This window comes from Brassica rapa, chromosome A06 (assembly GCF_000309985.2).
Source record: "Brassica rapa cultivar Chiifu-401-42 chromosome A06, CAAS_Brap_v3.01, whole genome shotgun sequence".
NCBI classification, from domain to species: Eukaryota; Viridiplantae; Streptophyta; class Magnoliopsida; order Brassicales; family Brassicaceae; genus Brassica; species Brassica rapa.
Genome location: NC_024800.2, coordinates 4,295,362 through 4,316,092, shown reverse-complemented (window position 1 = coordinate 4,316,092; position 20,731 = coordinate 4,295,362). Strand labels below are relative to the sequence as shown.

The window sequence follows — 20,731 nt, the reverse complement described above, 5'->3', positions numbered from 1 at the left end:
AGGAAAGTGCAAAACATTTTTTGGTACGTTATTTATCAATTCGATATTTAGTTTAATAAAAAGTGTAATATAAGTTAAGATGGACCAACCTATTTTTCTAGGAATAGTATATTTTGTATAGTTATTTATTAAATAAGAATTTATAATCATACGGTTCTATGATCGTTCATATCGTTTTATAACAAAATATTTAAATCATCGATAACAAAATTTTCAATCTGAAATCTTTAATAAGTTTATAATTTATAAATGTTCTTGAAAATTCATTGAAAGTTTTAATATTAAAATATTTATGTAATCTTATGGTATATAGTGTTTAATATATATATATATATATATTTATTTTATTATTAAATGATATTTTTTACTCATATGGTTTTAAAATCATGTGTATCTTCTTATAATAAAAATGTTAAACCATTGATCATTAATTTTTAACATAATAATTTTAATAGTTTTAGTCATTTATTGTCGTTTTTAAAAATTTAAAATATAACATATACGAAAAAATCTAAATTTTATTTTTATAGCTAATTTTATTGTTTAATTTATTTTAATAATATAAAATTAAACAAAAAATGATGGAGGAGATATACATTGTTATCAAATCTTTATTATTAAACTCATTAATTGTCATATATATATTAGTCATTTATGGTAATTCCGTAGGTTTTATTTAAGGAAAGAAAATATCATATCATATCATTATATCATATAGTTTGACCAACTTATGTATCTAACAACATATAAAAATCGAATGTGGACCTACTTATTTTTCAATTGAATGTAATTGACTACCTAATTGAGTGCCACCTATGCATTGGGGTCTCTTTTAATTAATACAAAATTGAGGTTACATCTTTTCAAATGTTCCTCAATTAATATATAAGGGATAACGGAATATCTTTCAGGGTACAATAACTGCTATTATAAGAAATTAAAGATGTGTAGCTTAAATGTTTCATTGCTTAGTATATATACAGAAAGTGCCTTAACTGCAATTAATGAGGGAAACCAAACAGTTAACTATTATGGATTTGGATTTTAGACATTAGACTATCTTGAATGTGTAGAATTCAAAAATGACAACAATGATTTTGCAAGAAATCTAGAACTTTTTAGCAAGAAATCTAGAACTTTTTAGCAAAAAAAAAAAAAAAAATCTAGAACTTTTCTTATTTTGTTACTTGTCCTTGCTAAACTTTTAAATAAAATTTAAAACAATTAGGAATTTTTTGAACAGGTTTATATTTCAATAAATGAAAAAAATAAACAAAGGAAAGAATAAATCTGTGTATAGTACCAACGCTGTAAACTTGTTATAAACCTGAAATAACCCCACCATGGTGCATATGTTATTTTGATGTTCCAACTCAGACGTTTTATACGTGTTAGGATGGCGAAATATTCTAAACTAACAAATTTGGTCACCTCCAAGATTATCTGGCTTTTTAACCCTAGTCTCTAGCAATAATCATATTTAGAATTTAATATTTCTATTCAAATTGTATAACGTTACCAAACACTTATAAAATACTGTATTTAAAAAAAAAAAAATATAAACTAAAAGCAGTGATAGAATATATAATCAATTAAAAGTCTCAATGGGTAAATGTCTTATTTTCGACTAGTATTTTACTATTTTTACACTCTTTTGTTTTATTTTATTGTTTTCATTAGTGAAAAGAAAGAATGTTTAAATTTTAAATGAAAAGAATATTGATTCGTTGAGATAGTAGCAGACAAAGACCAAACAGTTGAATAAAAGAAAAAACAGAGTATCCGAAAATGATGTTGAGGCACTCTGCCCAAAGTTTCTTCTTCTTCCTCTTTACTCTGTTATGTCTCTTTCTCGTGACCCCCCCAAATGTAAATTTCTCGCACGAATTCTGTTACCAAAAAAAAGCTGCCGAAACTTCCATCCGTTCATAAAGACCCTTTTAAACCTTTACAATCCAGAAAGTGGTTTATTTTAAGTAAAAATGAGACTGGAGAGTAGTTTCAAGGCGTTGAATCAGTACCGGAAGAAGATGTTCAGGAGAGTAAAGGAGGCGGTGATGAAGACGAAGAAGAAGAAGAAACAGACTATGTTTCAGTATGATCCATCTAGTTACGCCTTGAACTTCGACGATGGAGGAGAGGTTCCTCAAAGATTCTCCGGCGACTTTAAACACTGCAAGATCACTTTGATTTACGTTGTCTCTGTCAAATTTTGAGAATTTTCTCTTTCTTTCTTTTCACATTCGGTTACAGTTTTGAAGCAGTCCACACTTTTTTTTTTTTTTTTTGGTAAAAAAGCAGTCCACACTTGTTTCAGTGTCTCCCTCTCTCTCTCTGTCATTTCTTGTTTTTTTTTTCAGTGTAAGACTATTTTACTAAAAACTTGAATCCTTTGTTTACATGTTACTCTAGAAATGATTTATTTATGAAGCATTTTTGTTACTAATCCTTGCGCCAATGCTAACGTAGACACCGTGATTACTTGTTGAACACTTTGAAAAAGAACGAAAAAAAATTGTTATTCAAGATCATGAAACACTTTTTTTTGGTACTTAGCTACTCTGTATTTCTTCCACCATTTTGATTTTTTTATAAACAACTAAATATGGGGTGTATAAAGACTAACTGTAAAAATTATGGGAAACAATGATTCTGATAGGGTTAGACAATGACTAAATGCTACTACAATTAGTTTAGCTCTTTGTGTTTAAATCACCTGAAATATGGATTTATGTTTATTGACTAATCTGTTTGGAATCCATAAACCACATACTAGTTGAAAGAGAAGCACATTTGACTCTATTCTATAATGAATGTTAAATTTTTGGGACATTTTTTTGCAGCTACCTATCTGGTTTTTTTTTTTTTTTTTTTTTTTTTGAAACACACAGCTACCTATCTGGTTAGCTGAGAGATATACAAGCTAGACAGAGCTTGGGAAGTACATTAAAGAAAAGTGAGATAAGTAGACAAAGAAGCAACTTTTATGGTTCGTTGGTCAAACACCCAACAAACTCGAAAATCAATTTTCAATAGCCCCTTTCACAAGTAGCTTTCTAGGAACCGTACTCGTGTTGGAGAATAAGAGCCAAACAAGTAACCAACATTGAGAACACAACCCATTTCTTGTTTACTGTTTACCAAGTGGTCCAATATTTTCATCAGTACGCAAACCAGTGTATCTTAAATGCAATGCCCCAAAAACTTCATCTCAATCGATTTATAGACAATGAATCAATGGTTGAAATATCTACTGAAATGGAGAAAGTTGAGGTTGCTTTTGTATAACGAGTGAAGTTCACCATTATATAAAAAACAGTGTGATTGACATGTATATCAATCTCTAGTCTTAGTTGACACAAATACATTGTCTATAGATAAAATATTACTATACACAACATTACATCATCAATAAATAGAGTCTCAAACCAAATATATTCAATCCTGAGTTTTGTCTCCACCACATCTATCATTCAACCAACTAACAATATCGTTACGAACAATCTCAGTGTTGTCATCAGGTTCACCAAACAACATCGGATGCATCATCCCTTCATAAATCTTCAACGTCTTGTCTTTACTCTTGGCATCTTCGTATAATCTTCAGGATCAGTCACAGCATCTGCAGTTCCGTGTAACACAATGAAAGAAATGCTCACATCTTTTAGCTTCTTTCCCAAGTAATCCGTAACCCTAAGTAGTTCCATCACTGTACCTAACCTTGATTGCTCACTGTACCTCATCGGATTCCTGGTGGCGGTCGGTTTCTTCTCTTCCACTTTGATCGTCTTCTCCAACAGATCCTCTGTCGAGGAAGGAGAAGGAAGCCATGAACGAGTGAAGACTAGAGGTTGATTCCACGAGGGGAAGTGAAGAAAGATTTGGAGCCGATCATGCCTCTGAGATTAAAGTAGTCTTCCTCTGAAGTCTCTTCCCAAAAATTGATCTCTGGCGCAATCTGATGTTCAGACATCGAATCGAAGCCGAAGCGAGAGAGATTGTTATTTCCTGAGACTTTTGTGTGTCTTGTGGTTCTGAATCTTCTCATGAGTGGTTTTGTCTTGACTTTTGAACAAACGTTTTCAAGGCGCTTACTATTGTATTTCTTTTAGTTTGGGCCTTGGGGCTGGGGCTACTTATCTCGGCTGAGAAGTAGTTCGGCTGAGCAATTCAGGCCCAATTTTATTCGGATATGTAATTTTGGGATTACTATCACGTGATCACGATAATCGTGTTTCCACGTGAAAGTATCTTTCAAGGATCATTTACAAGAGCTTTGGTTATATTAGAGCATTTCTATTAGTGAAACTGAGGAGGGGGTCTTGGAGAAATTAATTATTAATTTTTTTTTGATTAAAAAAAAAATTACTAAACTAATCACGGGTCGCCACGTGGCGTGGAGTCCGCGAAACAGTGACGAACCCGGTTCACAATGAAGAACTTTTGAAAGACAGATTCATGAAATATGTGGGGTACATAAATATTATAATATTATTTTTTTTTGGAAAACGTGAGAGCTTGGGAGAGTGAATCCTTAATGGGGATGATCTTATACACTACATAGGGAAGACGACTGATAACAAAACCCATTTTTATGAAAATTCTTAAATGAATAATTCTTTTGGCTTTTGCTACGAAAATCAAACGTCTACAACAAATCCATTAATTTCATACCGAGGAAGATTTAGTTTAAAAAATATGAATAACCTAAAACTTGAAATCCATAAAGATCAAACAGAAAACCTTAATATTCAAGCAGACTTATCTTCAGGGCGGTGTTAGTAAGGTGGTAGGTGGGGTTTAAAAAAATTCTGTGTTTTTCTAGTATAAATTTTGTTTGCGACTCCGGCATAAATTTTTAACTAACCCCACAAAGAAAAAAACGCCAAAGACAAAATAATCAAAGAATTATTTTAAGTTTTGGTGTTTAGGTTTCGGTTCACTTCATTTTGGACTCAGTTTTAATTTGAATCCACTTTAATATGAATCCACAAACGACTATCTAAAATAAAATAAAATAAATCAGCATTAAAAAATATTAGATAATTCCATAGCTTTTATTAAAAAAAAAATGTCAACAAATGTTGTACGTTGCTTGTTTTATTTTTCTTGCTAGTGTTTTATGTTTTCATATATTTTACTATTCACTACAAAAAGACGAGTAAAACATGTTTACGTTCTAATTTACTTTAGTATCTATAGGTCATATTTTTGTGTTTATATCAAGTTAGATATGACATGATTTAAACTCATAGAAAATTTAAGATCTATATTTATAATTTATGTATTTAAATATGTAATTTATTTTGTCATTCTTAATAGATAATGCATCGGTTCCTAAAATACAAATATTTAAAATGTTAGAAATTATAACAATGTTTTTTAATGATGTTTGGTTTTAGGTGGTTGTATTTATTGTTTATTCAAATAAAAATCTAAATTTTATAAAAATTGTGATAAAAATAAAGTATAGATGAATTGTAATGTACTTTAACTTTTAAAAAATTATGAATAATTTTTTATTTTGACCCCAGTAAAAAAAGATTTTTGGTTCCGCTACTGCTTATCTTATCTCTTTTCTATCATTTTCCTGATAAATATTATTTTTAATGTAAATATTTCGTTAAAACTACCTGTATAGTTTCAAATTGAAAAAGTGAATAGTAAAAGATTCCATAAAACCTATAAATCTCTTGTTTGTTTGTGGAAGAGTGGATCTAGTCAAAAAGCTAATTCAAATGAACTTATGTTATGCGCACTTTCACTCTTTGGATGGATAAGAATCACCGGTAAAAAGTGAGATTTTAGCAATACTTTGACCATCCTAACGGAGTTGGATTTCGACTAAGCACCATGTCCCATCCAATGGTGTTGTTATATTACAGCTCATCTTATTATCGTGCAAACTTATCTCTCAGTACATGTTACGATAGTGTTCATGTCTCTTTTTGTCTGCATGGATCGGAGACTCGTACATTCAAGTTTACAACCTCTAAAACTTCACGATTTTAGTCAAAATCTTTTTAATTTTTCGCAGACCCGGTCCAGAACACATTAATAATATTGTTGACAATATTTTTGTTGTCCCCAAAATGGGTATTGCCGCCAAACTTTTTCTAGCATTCGACTCTAATGGACACGTACTTAATAAACATAACAATATCGAAGAGATGAGTAAGACTGTAAGAGAATACGAATAAGTATACTGACGAATGGTTTATGTAATAGAAGTGGCTAAGGAATGTAGCATAGTTTCTAGATGGGTCCAATTGTTGAGGATTAACACTCTCGCATAGGTCATCTCTCTAGTCTAGAAGTACTGTGGTTATATTCCATATGCTTATATAATCCTTCAAGTACTCATTTTAAAAGTTGGAACCTATACCTTCTATCTTTGATAGTGACGATCAAACATTTCACCTTCTCTCAATCTCTCTTGGTGCGCACTATATAATTTTAGCATTAATAGTCTCATTTCTCTACTGATTTCCAGATCCGTTGTCTACATTTATTTTTTTCATTTCAATACGAGTATATCGATAATCGATAAACTTCAGGCTGTCTATCTACAAATTTATCTATAAACACATCTATTCAGTCGGTATAATATTGCCTCTACTAATAAAAATGATTGAAACTGAATGAAAATTAAATCTTGACATTTTTCCTACTGACCGTGTATACATATGGGAATCCAACGAGATGCTTCCATCGAGAATACCACATCAGATGAAAAGTAAAGAGCTCAAGAGATCATATTTTACTTTTGTATTTGAAAAATTAATTTATGATTTTAATTAAAGTATTTATTTTATAAATAAAACATGAATTAAATATAAATATGAATGGTGGAATTTTATGGAAAACAAATAAAATAACTATCTAAAAATAAAGTAAAAGATAATTAAAAATATGTATTTTTAATGTCTATTTTTTAATCATTTAAATATATAGAGTATTAGTTAACTATGAGACAAGTAATATGAGAGCATATGAGTCATCAACTAGTTGGTAACTTGGCCATGGAATCCCTAATTGTTTATTGATTTTTTTATATATCAAAAGATTCATCAATATGATCTCAACGCGTGTAGTATTATGGGATGTCTTTGTCGTGTATCATTTAAGAATTCATCGACCCATTCACAGAGTGTCTAGAGACAATTCCCCAAGATCTATTGGCCAATATAATAGTATATTATTACAATTACACCTACACGGTGTATTAATAAGGTTAAGTGGGTATCCATATATAGTTCTGAGAACAGAGAATCATATAAGTGGACATCCATTGGCCAAAACGAACTCATGGAGTCTGGTCTAACAGTTAATTAAGCGGTCCCCATATTAAACACCAACATAAACTATCAATTAAAACATATAAAACATGTTAATTACGTGAAAATAATTGAAATAGCAATAAAAATAAAAATATTTGAAGGTGATTAGATAGATCATTAACTTGTGTATATACTAGTATAATACAACAACCTATAAGCTCCAAGGTAGTGGCCATTCACCAATGCAAGAGATCCAAGAAGAATGTATTATTTATGTTGTTTTCTAAAAAAAATATTATAATGCTCTAATTTAAGATTCAACCATATATATTGTCAACAAGAAAACAAGATTGTGCAACGATTTTTTAAAAACGAGACAATCCCATATTTAAAAAAAACGTTCTATGACCTTAACCAGCAAAATAGTGACCAACGAGATACTATCACTTTTACGTACTTGTAGCTTATTAATAAGATGCCGAAACATAGTATCAGTGATATGGGTTAGAACAGATTCATTTAATTTTTTTTTGTTGCTTTTTCATGTGTGTTTCTCAATGCTATTTCTATTACTTCTCTATCTCTGCAACGGAAATGACATACACCTTTGTACAGGTGAATATGATTTCGGTTGGACCCCCAAAATCATTAGCATATGGGTTATCTGTGTTAGAACTTAGACATTATATATATGCAGGCATAAGGAAAAATTGGTTGACGACTAACGATTTAATTAGCCAAAGAATTGCTTGGATAAAATATAAAGACTTCTTATATTTTTGTTTGTGCAAACATGATTTATTATTTGAATCACAAAAGTATATATTTAGTAAATAAGGAAAATTTGTAAAAAATCAACAATCAGCCATGTCTTATATTGAAAAATCTTTCATATTCATTACTTTTCAAGAAACTTTAATATATAGTTTTTTTTTTTTCATTTGAGAAACGAAGCTACGATTTCTTTATGCAAAAAAAAATAAAGTATGTATGTATTTGCATATATAGAGAGCCAGACTGTCTCATAATTAATGATAACGGAAGCTAATGTATGTGCTGCATGACATATGCTGATATAGAGAAATAAGTTCTTGAACATGCAATTCTTGCACCACATTCTGATATTGACACTTCTATATAGATATGCACATTAATTACCTTCCCAACAATTAATTGAATTTTTTTTATCCAGTATGAAACGTAATATATAATCCAGAGATGATTTCCCTCTCATTCCTCATCAGAGAAAGTTGGAGTCCATGTCATAACCATTCAACAACAAACGCTTTTTGCCTCTTTCTCTAAGTTTCTAAATGTGTAGTTAACCTTTTTAGAACTCATGTATTTAAACTATTGCCGAGACGTCCAACTATCAATTTGAACTATGCAAGAAGAAAGGTATGCATAGTGGTATGTATCCAGTTAAAAAAACTATTTTAGTTTTGACAGGATTAAACCCTAACACCATGTGTAGTGGCATGGTGGCTGTCTGCTAAAGTTCTTAGAGAGAGTTCATGGTCAGTTTTTCTAGTGGGACTATTTTAGAGGTGAGAAAGAAAAAGATAACATTATACATGCATTAGATCTTCACTATTTAATTATTTAGTTTTCTTAAAAAACTATAAGTACATCAAATTGAATTCTCAAGAATCCCAACGGCGCATAAGGTTCGCCACAAAACTATATCTTTCTACTTTGCTAATGATGAGGTTCTTGTGGATTTATTTAACGCTTTTTATAATATATAGAAAATATATTTAAAAATAATATGTAAATTAAAGGGCACCATCGATTTGGAATATATACCTCCATTTGCCTTTCTCAACAGTCAATTCTTGCTCAAAGATGTTGCAACGTGACATGTCTCTTATTTTATGAAATGTATATTTTTCGGAATATCCTCATCATATATAACCTAGGAGTCTATGACGTGAGCGATAGTTGAGAAGTTATTCATTGGTCTCATAAGCTTGACAATCATATATTGGTTCGTAAAACTTGATCTTACTATAATCTTATTCACATATATAGTTTTTCTATTCATGGATATAGTTCCATTTAACTTATTATACTCTGCAAAATTGATGCAACATATTACTTCGTACCGATCTGTTACATTAATAAATCACAATTTTATCCCAGATAACATATACTGCTTAGTAAACATGTTAAAATATATTTTATTTTATCAGTTCACTTTTGACAATTGTCTCATACAAATATTGTTTAGATCGTAATGTAACCTGTAATATTCAAGACATATATGATTAGTATGCAGTAAAGCTAAGTTAGCTTAGCTAACTCAATCAATCAAGAATCAAAACTATTGCGATTTTCCCAACAATAAATATAAATTATAACACTAAGAAAAGAAAGGCGCTGGTTATATTAAATTCTGGTTTAAATACATTATAAACATTCTAGACTGATCTCAAATGTTTTCGTTAGGATCTTGTAAAAAAATAGGACTTATTACACAGCTACGAAGCTGCATAGCCAGCAATACTTATTTGACTTGGGTTTTAGTGGGCGATTGATTATTACCATGTGCATAACAAGTAGTCCGAGTACGACTGAAATTTCACCAACTCAAGGTCTGCAGTTGATATATATTTTTGTGGATTAATGTAAATTCTAATTTATTAGATGCAATACTAAAGCCTGTTATAGTACAAAAAGGAGAGGAAATATACATAAGCTTACTTTTAACAGACTGAATTAGCAATATTTGATATAGGGTTTAACCCGCAAATGCATTTTTTGCGGTTGATAGTTGTTGTTAGGACTGGCGTTTTACAACAATTACAAAAAATGATACAAACCATTTTATACCACTCTAAACCTCTAAAAATCAAAAACTGATTTCAGTTAGGGTTTGTGGTTGCGAACGGTTGTGGAAAGGTAAATTTTTTTTTTGAAAAAATTATATAAATATATAAATAATATTTTAAATAAGTTTAAATTTTTGAGATGATATAAATACTAATATATATATATAAGTTTAATACTATGATTTTATAAATATAGTTTTTATATTTATTATATTAATATGATTTATAAATATAATTTTATATTTATTATTTATTATTGGGTTTTAATATTATCATTTTTAATTTTTTTTGTCTATTAAATATTTTTTTATTAATTATTTTTTGCATTTGCGGATAAACCAGTCAAAAAGGATCCGTAAACACAACAATTTTTAAACGTTGTGTTAGTCATAGAAAACACTTAATAAAGCTTGAAACCGCAACTATCCGCTTCTGTAAATTTTTGCACCCACAATCGATGCGTTCAAACTAGCCAGGCTCCTAATACGACTGAGTTACATATTTGTAAATTTTTTTGAACTTAGTTAACAATTATAATAATACAAAACTTAAGAAAAAAATTATAATTGTCATAAATATGTTCTTTTCCTTTTATGTAATATTTTTATATAGGTAACAATGTGAATAGAATTTATCAAATCATATGTTAGAATAATAATTATATAATTTTATACATTAAATTTTTTTAATATAATCAAGATATACATGTATTATATATGATCGGATCAGATCGAATATCCGCATCCTAAAATTTTAATATTTGTGATTTGCTTCGATTTTAATGGATATTGATTTTTAGTATTTGCTTTGCTTCGAAAATTTATGGATATCCGGAATTTTCGGATCGAATCGAAACGATTAGCGAATCGAATCAAATTCAACGGATAAAATGTCCAGCTCTAACTAGAAGTTCATGGCTTAAAAAAAAAGATTTATCGATGGCATTATTCAGTTCCTAGTCTAAACCTAGAGAAAAAACAATCCGCCGGTAGGCATAGCACTTCTAAGCCGGTTAAGTATTTTTTTTTTTTTTTTTTTTGATTAACCTGGGGGTATCCCAAGCCCATGGAGAGGCCCAGACTAATCCCCAAGGGGAGGTGCAGCCCACAGATAGACCCTCTCTCCGGGTATTCAAATGGGCCCTAAAGCATGGGTCCATATCCGTGTTGGGTGACCAGGATAATTGTGACTTAGTTTCGCGCAGCAGGTGGATCGAACCTGAAACATGTTGGTGTCTCAGCCCCGTCTCCTTACCACTCGACCACAATCACCCGGTCAAAGCCGGTTAAGTATTGCAAAATCTATATCTTATATTTGACTTGTGAGTTATGAATCATACGTTAATGCTAATTTTAAGCTAGTAACTATCGTCTTGCTTAGGGTAGCATTCCAGTTTCCTCAGTTTATATATTCATCACTAGTTATTATGCTTTTGTGGGGTCAATTAATCCTCTTATTTTCTTAGATTAAAAAGGATAATATAATGTAGATTGAATTTATATTACTTTTGGTCATGACGTGGTTCAAACCCCATCAAAAAGAAAGTGCTTCATCCACTCTATATAAGTCAAGTATACGAATTTTCTCGAATATGTCCCTATAAATATTTTTTATTTTAAGATGGAATTATACGACCAACTGAACAAATTAAAGCCACCAATTGCCGCATAGGACTATTCTTCCATATCCACTTAATTAAAAATTAATAATATACTAAAGAAAAAAAATCTTTTCATCTTAGCTTATAAATAGACATCTAAGTCTTAGAACTTTCTTATCATCTTATTACGTTTCCTTGATCTTCTTAACAACTTAAACCTAAAATGGATTATCACACCAAGAATATATCTACTTGGTTAATCTCTTTGTGGTTTACCACTCTCTTAATACTACTCCCGATGGTTATATGTACTAGACAACACCGGTTTGATAGCCCGAAACAAAAAAGCTTGTTGGCCAACGAGCAAGATCTGGTGACAGATTTGCCTGGACAGCCTGACGTGAGTTTCAGACATTATGCCGGTTATGTCCCTGTGGACGAATCCAACGGAAGAGCTATGTTTTATTGGTTCTTTGAGGCCATGGATCTTCCCAAGGAGAAACCTCTAGTTCTCTGGCTTAATGGAGGTAATCCTATATTTTAAAATATTCATGCATGTATCCGAACTATTTTATATTCTCATATTTTTAGATCAGTCTTGATTGATATCCTGTGAAATAGTACACTGATAACACGGTTAGTTCCGCAGAATGTTTAGTAATTACATAATTTACAGTATCATTATTCACATTAATTTGGCCGTTCCAACGTCAACATAAAATATATTTTTATCCTGTTATTAAACTATTTTCTGATGTTGTCTAACGGGAGAACACACTTAGATTTTAATCATTTGTATATTGTGTATATAGGTCCAGGTTGTTCTTCTGTGGGATATGGAGCAACACAAGAAATTGGTCCCTTTCTCGTGGACGCCAACGAAAACGGACTTAAATTTAATCCATACGCATGGAATAAAGGTTAGTTTTTTTGTATAGTTTTCATATCTATATGTAAATGAAAATGAATAAAATAATGAAAAAGGTTGATTTGCTGATGCAGAGGCCAACATGCTGTTTTTAGAATCTCCCGTCGGTGTTGGCTTTTCGTATTCAAACACAACTAGCGATTATCAAAAACTTGACGATGACTTTACAGGCAGGTCCATTATTATTTTAATAAATATATAATCTATAGTCTCTGTCCTTATAACGAAGAATATGATATATAGTACGTACTCCATAGACATAACTATATGCTTCATTCTTTCTTTCATAAAACTTATATGCTTCATTTTTTTTTCATTTTGAAACACACTTATATGCTTCATCCTCTCTTTTTTTTTTCTACGATCAGCAAGAGATGCATTCAGTTTTCTTTGCAACTGGTTCGAGAAATTCCCTGAACACAAAGGAAATACGTTCTACATCGCCGGCGAAAGCTACGCAGGTTAACTAACGAACCATCTTAATTAATTTTGCTGTTAATATCTTTTAAATTAAGTTAAAGTTAATTCGTTTTTTATTTTTATTTTGGTGACCGTATTTATATTTGCAGGAAAATACGTACCGGAGCTAGCAGAGGTCGTGTACGATAACAATAACAAGAACAATGGTTCATCGCTTCACATCAACCTTAAGGGTATTTTGGTACGTTTGAATCTCTTACTGATATTAGTGTTTCTTGACCCAAAGTAAAAATACGAGTTTAAAACCTAGTGAAAAATATAGTTACGTCGCATTTAATATAAACAATAAAATGTACGTAGCTATATAAAAAAACTTTTCTCTTTTGGTTTTGGCGGTGTAGCTTGGGAATCCTGAGACATCTGATGCAGATGATTGGAGAGGTTGGGTGGATTACGCATGGAGCCACGCAGTTATATCTGATGAGACGCATAGGATCATAACCAGGACTTGTAATTTCAGCAGCGACAATACTTGGAGCGACGACGAGTGCTCTGAAGCCGTAGACGAAGTTCAAAAGCAGTACGACGAGATCGATATCTATAGCCTCTATACATCGGTTTGTATAGGAGATTCTGCCCGATCGTCTTACTTGGATTCTAAACAATTCAAGACTAATTCTCACACCAGTTCCAAGAGGGTACGACATCATTATATAACATTATACATACTACCTCATTATATTCTGATGGTTGAAATTTATGATCAAAGATTACAATATAAGCGTCAATCAAAGTTTTTTTTTTCGTTATAACAAAATTTTGTTTTCATGCCTTAGGTGCCACCAAGGCGCTTGGGTGGATATGACCCATGCTTAGACGATTACGCTAGAATATTCTACAACAGAGCAGATGTTCAGAAGTCTCTTCATGCGAGTGATGGAGTTAATCTCAAGGACTGGAGGATTTGCAAGTACTCTTCTCCCTTTCATGTGTGTTTCTTATTACTTTGTATAACATGTGATGGAAGTTGTCTAAACTTTGGTATTCTGAGATTTCAGCATGGACATCTTTCATAACTGGACTTATATAAAGCCCTCAGTTTTGCCTATATACGAGAAACTGATTGCCGGGGGATTAAGAATATGGGTTTACAGGTAAATTAATTCCTGATTTGTTTCACCTTGCAAATTAAAAATTATAACAAATTAATTAACTTCAACAAGTTTCAAACTTCAGAAAAATAGAGTATAAAATTCGGTTGCCTATTATGCAAGTAACCACTATACACAGTTTCTTTTGCTTTGGTTATATACTTGTGGGACTTTTTGTTATTTTCCGATGCATGGTAAATATTCCACTTAACCGTTGCTTTGGTTCTGTGATGGATCAGTGGTGACACAGACGGAAGAGTTCCAGTACTCGCGACAAGGTATAGCTTAAGCGCACTCGAATTACTCATCAAGACAGCTTGGAGGCCTTGGTACCATGAGAAACAGGTACCCATGGATCTGATTAACCTGTTCTTAATTTGAGTTTGATTACAATGGCTAAGTTTCTTGTTAATGGTACTTACAACAGGTAAGTGGATGGCTCCAAGAATACGAAGGTCTAACGTTTGCTACGTTCAGAGGAGCTGGACATGCGGTGCCTTCCTTCAAACCAAGCAGCTCTCTTGCCTTTTTCTCGGCCTTTCTCACCGGAATTCCTCCGCCACCGTCACGGTAGAGAAGCACTTATTAACGATTCAAAGGATGGTTTACTTAGTCTAATGAGTCGTCTTTATGTCTTCAGAATGTATGAAAGATTTTGGGTTTCGTTACGTTAACTTGTCAGACACGGTATAAGGGGGGAAAAGGATTGTAACATGTAAAAGATAAACTGAACGTGACTATGCTACTTTCTATGTGATGATCATAATCATAAAATGATAAATTTCAATACCTAAAGATTGTGTAATGATCACTAAAATAATGTTTCGAATACAGCCACTTAAGATCATAATGAATAATGATATAAGGGAAATGCATTAGCAAGTTTTAACTTCTAGAATAATTTCAACTTTTAAATAAAAAGTGAACAGCTAAAATCAAAAAGTAATTAATCTGAAAACATTATCAAATATCTTGTGGAACACCAACTTTTTATAATCATTTGTAACCGTTGATTTTTGTTAATCAAATCAAACAATCGTTGGCACCGTTGGTCAAATCAAAGCCATACACATATACACAGGTGTACATGTATGATGCATGATGCATCTCTCTTTTTTAGGATAAGAATATAGAACATGCATGCATCTAAATCTATACCTTCTTATAATGTTTCCTTCCTTTCTTAATGAAAAAAAAAAAAAGTCCCCATATTTCATTTGGTCAACATTAACAATATTGTTATTGTTATTATTATTTACAATTATTGTTCCATTTCTTACATACCTTATAGATATAAAAACAATTCCCCCAGTGCTATTGACGAGAAAATTTAAAACAGTGATTCGAATCGTTGACTGCGATTAAGATTTTGGTCAGTGGCGAATCCAAAATAATTTTTGACTGGATGCACAGTGTAAATTTACTAATTGTAAAATGTGTATATATAAAATTAGGCTGAGGAACACACTATGATAAAAATGAGCTTTGAAATAATATTCTTAGTTAGCTGGGAAAAAAATCACTGTATTTATTTTAACCATTTGACAACCATGATTGATTAATATTTATATTCTTGAGACTTTTACATTGTGAAAGAAAGAAATCGTTACACTTTAATGTCTTTCTTATAAAACTTTGACTCCAAGTTAGAAAATATTGTTGTCATATTTTGGCATAAAAAAATATAACTACTCCCTCCTCTCTTTCACAACAATAGATTTTTTAATGTTTTCACATATATTAAAAAAATACATTTTAATAAACGTATTATTTTTTATAATTTTCAACTTTCAATAATTTTTAAATAAATAATAATTTAATAAAGTCAATTAATTCTCTTAGAGATCATAATCTTTCATAAAAAAATATAAAAAGTCTAATTTTGTGAAACAATTTTTTTAAGAAAAATATCTAACTTAACGAAACTAGGGTTCTAGCATATTGCCTTAAATTCTAGTCTACATTTTGAAAGAAAGAGAGCGTTACACTTTCATTCCCTTTTTATAATACTGATTTCAAGTAAAAAATAATAATTAATTTCATATTTAGCATAGAAGAACTCGAATATAATGAGCATAATGTCATTCAAACCGCATGAAGAGTTCCAGCTTGTTTCTGCCGCATGGTTGTTCATTTTCTGTCGCGTACTCCGTATTATCATCTCCTTTACTTCTTTTGTTAATAACTTTTTTTTTTTTTTGTAAACTAAATTGTTAATAACTTTTTCTCGGTATATTGTTGGCTCTTGCTGCTGTAAATTTGTTTTTAACAATTCTTGCTGCAGTAGTTGGAAGTTAAAAAATCATTTCCATTTCAAACAAAAAGAATAAGAATAATAAAGAAATTTGGTTTTGAATTGTCTTTTATAGTAGATTTCTTTGTTGACCAGGAAAAAAAAGGAAGTAGATCTCCTATTTTTTTACCAATTATACTAAATTCAATTCCTCTACTTTTAGAATATTTTAGAAATAATTTTCTTTTTACAATTTATGTTTGTAACTTCTTATTTCGAGAAATCAATGCAGGTGCCACGTGTCATAATTGGATAAGTGATATATATATATTAGATAGAGGTGGAGCCTCAAAGTTTAATAAACAGTAAACACACTTAGCTTCACATGTTTTATCTCCTTGAGTCTGTTTCCCTTGGTAACTATTACAAGGTTATCAACACTCCAGTCTCTCTTTTCTCCGTTGATGAATCATGAGTGTGAGAACCTGTAAAGCCGAGGTAATAATATTTTATCTATTTCACTAATTGTTCTAATTTATCTTTTGTATCGAAACTTGATTTGATTTCTTCTTTTTTTTTTTGGTTGTTGTAAACTTTTGTTACAGCCTGTAAACTGGCAGGCATCACTTAGGAGTTGTATGACCAAACAGGATGTAAAACGTTCTCCGATTTCTCCATCATCCTCGATCAAGACGTCTAGATCTTCATTAGTGAGCCAAAAAACAATGTTACAGCCTGTAAGAGGGCAAGCATCAGTTACAAGTAGTAAGACCAAACAAGATGTTAAACCCTCTTTGGTTTCTCCATCATCATCCATCAACGCGTCTAGATCTCCATTAATGAGCCAAAAGACTTCGTTACAGCCTGTCAAAGGGAAGACATCACCTACAAGTAATAAGACCAAACAAGATGTTAAACCTTCTTTGGTTTCTCCATCATCATCCATCAAGGTCTCTAGATCTCCACTCGTAAGCCAAACAACTTCAAGACGTGTTGCTTCGTCGGCCAAAGATATAAAAGATTCTCACAAAGAAATAACAAAGAACTCAAGTTCGAGCAAAGGGCCAGGAAATTTTATTCTTACGGTCGAGCTTCGAAAGAAGATTATCACATTTAGGGGCATCATCGACCTTCCTCTTCTCACCGGTCATCTTTCCATACCCAATGTAAGTTTACGATCTTTTGGGATAATAATTTTTTATAAGAGATTGACATGTTAGTGATATCTTCTTACATTTTTTTGTGCTCATTCTTATGCTCTAATGATTCTTCCTCTGATACTAATCACACAACTAGGAAGTTACCCTAGTGATATTATATCAAAAGGTATAACAAAATAACGTATCTAGATATTTTACGATATCAAAAAAAAGGTATCTAAATATTTACATATTAGTCCCTAACACTGATCATTTATTACTATATGAGTTTATATTAACAAAAAAAATGACACTAACATAAAATAATGTGAAGTTGTCAGTAGATACAAATCGAAGTAACGATTATTAGACAGCCTTCGAGGAAACCCGCCACTTGAATTGTTTCATAAGTTATAATAGAAATTGATCTTTTTTGTGTGTGTTTCTGTTGGGGCTATATTGCTAGCTGGTGACGCGTACGATGGAAGATCTCCATGAGCTATGTCCTGATATCGTTGACAGCTCGCGTCTCTTGGATACAAAACATGCTGCAGACACGGATAAGGTTCTCCTCTCATAACCAAATTGTGATTATTTTTTGTTTTCTAATCAAAACTGCTCTTGCAACAGTTGCTTGATCAGTTTTACAACGCTTTGAAATCAATTGGAGATTCATGGATCGATGACCATGAGTGGATCATCAAATCCAAGTATAGGAAGAGTAATAGCCTTAAGAAGAATCTATCTGATCGACTTTGTAAGCATTCCAAAAATCTTGTGATTCTTTGTCATACAAACTTTGTACCGTTTTGATTTCGTGTGACATACTCTATATATATTTGGTTTGTTGCAGTTGAAAAGGTGATAGCTGCATTAGATGGACTGAATAAGGGTATGAACGAGAGGCTCAATATGACAGAGATCAACAGTGATGAAGAGAAGAAAACGGTTACGAAGCAACCGATCACGACAAGAACGGTCCAGACTCCACCGAGTAAAGTTGGAGACGTTGCAATTTCTGTTTCAAACTTTCCAAGAAACGTGAGAATGCAAGCCCTTGTCAAACTGAGTCCTATCGATGTGAAGCGACTCAGTATCCAAAAGAGTATGTGCCAGGAAGAAGCTCATAGAAATGATGATGATGATAATGATAATGAGAGTGTTAAGGAGAAGCAGAAGAGTGTAACAGAAAAGATTGAGAAAGCAAAAGAAGCAATCCTTGTGGAACAAGATACTGTTAAAACCTGCTCAAAGGGTTCAGAGAAGTCTGAAACTATGCCTGAATCTTTGGCTCTGTCTACTCCTCATTCAGTGAATGCTGCACCACGGCCGCCACAGCCACTTCCAGTGGCTGCTCCAAAAGGACCAGCTGCGCCGCCTCCTCCACCTCTAGTGGCGGCAGCACCACTGCCTCCACCTCTAGTGGCGGCAGCACCACTGCCTCCAACTCTAGTGGTGGCAGCACCACTGCCTCCGCCACCAGGGGCTGCAACACTACTGCCTCCACCTCCGCTTCCAGTGGCTCCAGGAAAAGGACTAGGTGCACCACCACCGCCACTTCCAGTGGCTCCAGGGAAAGGACCGGGTGCACCACCATTCCCAATGGCTCCAGAAAATGGAACAGGGGTTCCACCGCCACCACCGCCACTTCGCTTGGGAGCCAAGAAAGCAACTAGCAAACTGAAGAGATCAAGACACCTAGGGGAACTCTTCAGATTCCTGAGGGGGAAAATCGAAGGTAAGGATCCAAAAACAAGATCCCGTGGCGGCGCTGGAGGAAGCAAAGCTGGAATAGGAAGCGCTCCAGCCGGAGGAAAGCAAGGAATGGCTGAAGCTCTTGCTGAGATAACAAAGAAGTAAAAAAATCACATAACAACAACAACTAAAATGGTAAAAAAAACTGATACATGGCTTTATGTTTTGATGACTACACACACAGGTCAGCTTATTTTCAGCAAATAGAAGCGGATGTGGAAATGTATATGAAAGCTATCAATGAGCTGAAAAAAGAGATCTCCAGCTTCAAGAGCAAGGACATGGCAGAGCTTCAGAAGTTCCACCTTTATATAGAATCAGTGCTTGAGAAACTAACAGATGAAACAAAGGTCAGTGCCAACAACAACAACAACAAGTGTTGTAGTCCATTAAAATTATCACACGAACTTTCTTTATCAGATATGTTTGAACTTTTGATTAGGTTCTAGCGAGATGTGAAGAGTTTCCGGAGAGTAAACTGGAAGCAATAAGAATGGCTGCTGCATTGTACTCAAATCTGCAGTGTATGATCAAAGTGCTCAAGAACTGGAAGATTGAGTCTCCTGCTGAACAACTTTTTGATAGGACTGAACGTTACTTTGCAAAAGTAAGCCATTAGGAATACTGATTTTACTATATATAGTTTCTTTGCTTGAATTGATCTGAAGAGTAATGATTGAAAACAGATAAGAAAAGAGATTGACACTCTAGAGCAGACCAAAGTAGAAGAAGAAAAGAAGTTCAAGAAACATAACATTCATTTCGACTTCGGTTTACTTATTCAGATCAAGGAATTAATGGTTGACATCTCATCAGGCTGCATGGAACTTGCATTAAAGGTAATATCAAAAACCTTGTAACTCACGACATTACTTTTGCAAACATCTGATCAAACACGATTAAAATGGAATCTCTTGGTTCAAAAACTCGCAGGAGAAGAGAGAAGCAAAGATTGCATCAGAATCACGCGGAGGAAAGCAGTGCAAGATCAAGAACAAGACTGTAGGATGGGCAAAAACGCTGTGGAGGGCATTTCAGTTTGCGTTCGGAGTTTACACATTTGCTGGTGGACAAGACGACCGAGCTGATAAGATTACCAGAGAGTTGGGTAATGAGATCGAACTCATCCTCAACAACGAATGATTCCTCATGACCTCACCCTTGCCTCTTAGTATATGTTTCATCTGAAAATGTCAGACAAATATTTCAGTCTCTTTAGAAGAAACTTAAAAGTGATTTGGATCTCTAATATCTAACAAAAATGTTGTAATCTAATCAACAAGAAGCTGTTGTAATTTTATATATTAAGATAAAGCCATTACAACTTCAGTCTTCAGTTAAAGATAATTCGAAGAATCAGCCATTCATGTACAAGTTGTTTTTGCAATTCTTAT

The 20,731-nt window shown here is 32.6% G+C and overlaps 3 protein-coding genes across 3 annotated transcripts; all 3 read left to right on the top strand.

Annotated features, from left to right (window-relative positions):
• Nucleotides 1–747: 747 nt before the first annotated feature.
• On the top strand, nucleotides 748–3,403 carry LOC103871877. Its single transcript, XM_033272966.1, has one exon. The coding sequence runs from the start codon at nucleotides 1,983–1,985 to the stop codon at nucleotides 2,214–2,216; it is 234 nt and encodes a 77-aa protein (XP_033128857.1). The 5' UTR covers nucleotides 748–1,982; the 3' UTR covers nucleotides 2,217–3,403.
• A 7,849-nt stretch (nucleotides 3,404–11,252) lies between these two features.
• LOC103871876 (serine carboxypeptidase-like 31) lies at nucleotides 11,253–15,001 on the top strand. Its single transcript, XM_009150193.3, has 10 exons — nucleotides 11,253–12,238; nucleotides 12,524–12,631; nucleotides 12,714–12,809; nucleotides 13,008–13,100; nucleotides 13,209–13,300; nucleotides 13,461–13,757; nucleotides 13,896–14,029; nucleotides 14,118–14,213; nucleotides 14,450–14,555; nucleotides 14,638–15,001. Exons 1-10 carry the CDS (start codon nucleotides 11,935–11,937, stop codon nucleotides 14,782–14,784), a joined length of 1,473 nt encoding a protein of 490 aa, XP_009148441.1. The 5' UTR covers nucleotides 11,253–11,934; the 3' UTR covers nucleotides 14,785–15,001.
• A 256-nt stretch (nucleotides 15,002–15,257) lies between these two features.
• On the top strand, nucleotides 15,258–20,666 carry LOC103871875 (uncharacterized protein At4g04980-like). The gene is made up of 9 exons (XM_033272961.1): nucleotides 15,258–16,941; nucleotides 17,049–17,609; nucleotides 18,049–18,147; nucleotides 18,213–18,339; nucleotides 18,436–19,438; nucleotides 19,522–19,687; nucleotides 19,780–19,944; nucleotides 20,024–20,176; nucleotides 20,271–20,666. The coding sequence occupies exons 1-9, from the start codon at nucleotides 16,915–16,917 to the stop codon at nucleotides 20,478–20,480; spliced, it is 2,511 nt and encodes an 836-aa protein (XP_033128852.1). The 5' UTR covers nucleotides 15,258–16,914; the 3' UTR covers nucleotides 20,481–20,666.
• The last annotated feature ends 65 nt before the right edge of the window (nucleotides 20,667–20,731 follow it).